Below are 6,044 nucleotides of genomic sequence, written 5' to 3' on the forward strand. Positions count from 1 at the left end.
GCGGTGTTATTCTTTATTCCCTCTCAATAAATTTATGTTTAAACTTATTCTCTTTTGCCATTTAGAGTAGCTACTTGTGATATGATGAATACATTTCACATGTGTATACTCCAAATGTTAGACTCCTTTATCAATTTAACCTCTTTAACCTCTTTTACATTTTTGAATTACTTTGGAGTGTATTACTTGATTTGTTAAGTCATCGAACAAAAAAACTCGATAGCTTACAGTAAAAAAAATACGACGATAATAATAGATGAAGAAACATACGATTCCCAATCACCATTGGTGCACAAGTAAGTAAGGAAGTAAATTATTCACTATAGTATAGTGTTTTTCACAAAAATATCATATAATACAGTGATATATAAAAATAACAATTACAACTCCCGACACTTTGGGTCCATACGACACTTTCAACTATTATGTCAATGGAACGACGAACAAAATAAAACAATTTCATTGAAATTTCTCATTAAAACAGTTTGTTCTCTAAGTTATGAATATCACAACAGCTATGAAGAAATAAAACCGTATTGGACAAGTATCTCAAATAGAAGAAACAAAATCAGATCGGGACAAATGATATCTTATTGCATAAATATTTGGCCTGTAGTTTTATAAGTATACATTTTTTGTCAAAAGGTCAATTTAAAGGAACTCAAAGCCGTTTATGACACATAGCAATAAGATATAGAGTGGAGACTACAGAACTGCTAATCAACAGTGTTAGTAATATAAATTAATGCAACATTAGTATACTGCTGTTCGAAAAATCCTATGTCTCTTGTCATTATAGTTTCAATACATACCTTTCACCTGTGAATGCCATGTCTTTACCTTCTGTTTTGGTATCTTTAACCTCTGCAAAAATATACATTTCAGATCGTTTGATAAATGCATTATTCTATTTGTGCATGTTCTTTTATTTTGAATCATTTAACCATCTATTGATAAAGAAATCATGTCGGCTTGAACGTAACTTTATCATCATTACATTTCAATCACCCGGAAAAAAGTAAGACTGTTTAAAATTACAGGTAGACAACAAAAAATTGAAAACAAAAGTGTTGCTAAACTTTTTTGGCTCAGTATAGTTGTTAATTTCTGTGTCATTTTGGTCTTTTGAAGAGAGTTGTCTCACTGGCAATCATACTACATCTTCCTTTTTACATTCTTGAAATCGCCTAATATAAGGATTCAACAAGCATATATAACCAATATATATAAATCGATAAGAACCCGTTTTATTACATTTCTAACTAGTTTGAATATATATAGCCATATTTACCACAGGAGAAATCTCGATAGTCAAACGAAAAACATATATACATCTTATCAAGTTTAGAACATATTGGAAAAAAGTATATAACATATCTTTTGAAGATATATTATGAAGAAAGTATACAAGATATCTTACGAAGAATGTATTTAAGATTTCGTATTAGGTTTAAAAGAAATCTTGTAAAACTAGATATATTTAATAGTATATTGGATGTCTTGAAGTAAAAATAAATAGTAAAACGGCTTGCCATAGAAATCACTCATTTAACAATTTAGACTCACACAAGTTGGTAATTTTACGTTAGGTATTGAAATAAGTTATATTTATTAAAAATCTATTGTATTGTAAATATTTAGTTGTATTGACGCATTTAGTTTAGATGAAATCGTTCGTATGCAGTACTATTTAGAGGTAATGAATGATAAGCCTTATCTTAAAACTCTATGGTTGATCTCACGACCGTTTATTGCACGAATCTTAAATTGATATGTACTTTTGCACAATAATGAAAAATTATAAACTTTTACTTACGAAATTCAATGTCCTGAAATTAAAAAGGTAGGTATTATTTCACGATTTTGATAACATTATCTTGTGTAAAAAAGGAGAAAAAAATTACTCATTCATAAAAGTGTATTAATCATAAAAAAAATTGCAGATCAATAGACAAATATGATTGAAATTATATATAATTATACATGTTGTTTTGCCTACAATAGTTCAAAAGTTTTAAGCAATAATCATAAATTGTTTTTGAGATATGTCGCGACATGTAAAAACCCCATCCCCATTTTTACAAAATATTCAATAATTTTTTTAATCATCACCAAAAACTATACAAATCTTAAGATTAATATAACTAAGACGTGTGTAAAGTTTTACGCAATTATCATAAATTGTTTCTTAGATACAGAGCGACATGTGAAAAAAATCCACCCCCTGTTTTAGTTACAAAGTTCCGTAACTCAAAAAGTGTTAATCTTATTTTCACCAAAAAGTATACAAATCGTTTGACCATTATAAGGAACAACTGTAATAAGTTGCATGAAATTTGGATGAGTTGTTCTCAAGCTACAATGAGGTCGTATAAAAATTCATCGCGGGAAAAAAAATTATAGATTAATAAAAGATTTGGAAGAGCGTCCAAGTCTAAGGGTACATAAATGACGTACGTATATGACGCTGAGTAAATTTTCGCTTTTTTGGGCTTTTTCTTATTGTTTTCGGTGGTTTTGTTTTATTTTCGTTGTTGAATATTTCCACTTATGAAGAATAAGCAACTGCAGAGCAGATGATATTTTTAGTATAAAGACAAGGAACAGCTTAAAAAGTATCATCAGCAAATTGGAGAAAGATAAAAAGTCATGTAATTAAACAATTGTTGGCTTTGATTTCAGTTGATACAATGATTTGTCTATCTAAGAAATGTGACATTCACCGTCGCCAGTTGGACTTTATGATAACTCTGGGGTGGACAAGTCATTGTATTAACCTCATCACAAGTCAGTAATTTTAAATAAAGGTAGCATTAGTACATCGCTAGTCAAAAGTCGAAAATCGACTGAGAGAAAACAAATTCGGGTAACAAACTTAACACGAAGGAAACACGTCAACTATGAGAGGAAAACATCGTCACAACAGAAACGCGCCAAAATACATAGAAAATAACTAATGGATTTAACTGTCTTATTCTTGACTTGGAACAGGCTATTTTAAGAAATAATGGTGGGTTAAACATGGTTAGATGGCTATCAAAACCTCCTGTTTATATGGCAATGTTAAAAAAAAAAATATCGCTAACATGAAAACAATACGTAACAGTATTACAGCACAAACAAACGCTAAATTACTCAGCACAGAGAAACGCACAATCATTACACATCCAACATCAAATGTATTTAATGTAAATATGTCATAAACAGTCAGAGGAAAACAGGACCTTGTACAATGCCAATATACAAGGATCGACAGAATGCAGATCCATGAATATATAACAATAAAATTAAGTTTGCTTTTAATTCAATGATAACAAAATCAATATTGATACCAATAAAACTAATATTCAATGATCTAATTACAGTATTGGTGTATCAAATTACAAGCCAGGTACCTTTGATAACTATTTACACCACTGTGTCGATGACACTGATCGTGGGTGTTTCATCCCCGAGGGTACCACCAGCCCAGTAGTAAGCACTACGGTATTGACATGAATATCAATTATATGGTCATTTTTATAAATTTACTGTTTGCAAAAGTATGAATCATTCAAAATGCTAAGGGTTTTCTTATCCTAAGCATATAACTTGGCCGTTTTTGGCACAATATTTTGGAACTGTTGGTCCTGAATGCTCTTCAATTTTTTACTTTTTTTGGCTTTGCAACTTTTTTTATCTGAGCGTCACTGAGCCTTATGTAGACGAAACACGCGTGCCGTACAAAATTACAAGCCAGGTACCATTGTTAACTATTTAATTGGGAACCTTTTAGAATAAGTTTATTGAAAGGATCGATAAGTTTACCAGGATCGTATCTAAATTTTCCGGGCACGGTAAACAACTTTTTTATAAAATTAGAATGTGCTTTCCAGTTTGAAAAAAGTTTTCTACAGGTACTACCAAACTGACAAAATAACAATCCTCTATATCTATCGAAGAAAAGGTTTTAATGATTCGTGGTAACGAAATCTCTGGCTAATTAATTTACCGGTAATATATATGTAACACTCCCAAACGTGTCCTTCCCCCCAAACGTAACCGATTCCTCCAAACGTGTCTATTCTCCCCAAACGTGTCCATAATATTCAATATTCCCCAAACGTGTCTGATTTCAGAACCTCCAAACGTGCCCAATACTATTGTTATTCGCTCAAACGTGTCCACTTTTAAACGCCAGAATGTCTCGCGTCTTTTAGCGCTAATACATGTCCTACACGCGACATCAATAACGTTCACGGCTGTTCTATGATGGGGGACACAGTTGATGAAGTGGTCATTTATTAGCATTAATTTATTCAATGCCGGTTGTTAATGATTATCATTACTGAAATTTTAATATGTAACATATGCATTAACTTTTGACTGAATTTGCTTATTGTCCAGTTGCAAGTATTTCATGCTCATTTAAAGCGCACATACAAATAATTCTAGTACAGTTGAATTAATTGTTTACTTTGTAAATTGTTTTATACTAATAAACTCCGATGATGCCTTTTATATTAATCAGAATATTGAACGGTGGGCTTTCAGTCGAAATTGACCTTCCATCTATTTTTAACAGTTCTAATTTTCAATAAATTTTAGGTTACGAGCGTCACTAAAGACACACGAACAAGAGAAATAACGTCCAGTGCCAAATATTTCATTCGTTATTTGAACGATATCATATTAACCATATATACTGTAGATAGGTTCTATTATCAAACCGGGAATTTAAAATTGGGCATTAATTGTTACGGTTATTTGGGATGACCACTAGTTGGATTTTAATCTAAAAAAAAATAAATGTAAAGACCGATTTGTGTATTACTTCAGTAAGAAACCACTTCAATGTCTTATGTAATATAGAGGCCGTTACAAATAAAAGTTGCTGAAATTAAAAAAATGTTGCCTTCCAAAATACAACTTATGGCACATTATAAAGAATGAAATGCTTCAAACATTATAATGCGCATAGAAAAAGAATTTAAGTAATTCATTTTGATCTTTTAATGAAATAGTTAAAGATCGTAAAATGAGTATACAATAATAATAATAAAGAACCACACAAATAACCTACGTTTTTATATTATGAACACGAATGATAGTTCCAGTAAAATAAAAAGCTTGAAATGGACACGTTTGGGGGATTGGACACGATTGGGGGTTTATTAAAAAATGGACACGTTTGAACGTTTATACAAATGACACGCTTTGGCGCACTTTGACAACTAGACATGTTTTTGCAGTTCAGTGACGTTGATGTGGACACGTTTGGGGGAATCGGACACGTTTGGGGGGAAGGACACGTTTCTGAGTGTTACATATATATATATATATATTACGTTCGCTAAAATCAACAATACCACAACAGATACAGGCATAGCGAACTCGTTGTGAAATATAAACACCGTAAGATGGTACCAAAAGAACTGCACCATCCAAAAAGGGAAAATAAACAATAGAAAACAACAAACCGTTTCTTTTGTCGAAAATTTTAGTTTGGAGTTTCCCGTGTAAAACCGAAATATCTTAATCTAGTAAAGGACAGTTACTGGCGTTTGAATTTGATTTATCAAAGTAAGTTCCTTTGAGCCAATTTCGGTAGTATATTTAGAAAATTCTAGATTATTTAACGAAAAAATATCCTCAAGATAACGGTAAGTGTTGTTGAATGTATTAATTAAATGTTATTTATACGGGGTTTTATTGAGTTTGGTCATAAACTGTGGTTCATAACAGTACAAAAACAAGTCTGCTCTTAAAGGAACGCAATTAGTGCCCATAGGAATACTTACAACCTGTCGATACACTTTGTTGCCGAAACGTACATATTATCAAGGAGAAATTAACAATCTAATCAAACCTCCAGTAAGTATATCTAGCATATTACCTTTCTCATAAGGGAAGAAGGCTTTAACTAATTGCAGTAAATATATTTGCCAGTGTTGATAGGCTATGTAAAATGAAAGTTGTTACAACGTCAGAATAAATTAGACTATATCCATGGAAAAAGAAATCAAGTTGACATACTGACAAATTAGAAATGTAACAAAATGCAA

At 31.3% G+C, this 6,044-nt stretch overlaps 2 protein-coding genes across 2 annotated transcripts in view; both read right to left on the minus strand.

Annotated features, from left to right (window-relative positions):
- Positions 1–858, minus strand: part of LOC143055300 (uncharacterized) — a 52,636-nt gene extending 51,778 nt beyond the window's left edge. Inside the window, exon 1 of the mRNA XM_076228438.1 lies at positions 813–858. Coding sequence (XP_076084553.1) covers positions 813–832 — 20 coding nt within the window. The 5' untranslated portion in view covers positions 833–858. The remainder of the gene's footprint in view (positions 1–812) is intronic.
- LOC143055299 (uncharacterized) overlaps positions 1–6,044 on the minus strand; it is a 179,023-nt gene that overhangs the window by 135,442 nt on the left and 37,537 nt on the right. The window lies entirely within an intron of this gene.

Source organism: Mytilus galloprovincialis, chromosome 12 (assembly GCF_965363235.1).
Source record: "Mytilus galloprovincialis chromosome 12, xbMytGall1.hap1.1, whole genome shotgun sequence".
Taxonomy (NCBI): Eukaryota; Metazoa; Mollusca; class Bivalvia; order Mytilida; family Mytilidae; genus Mytilus; species Mytilus galloprovincialis.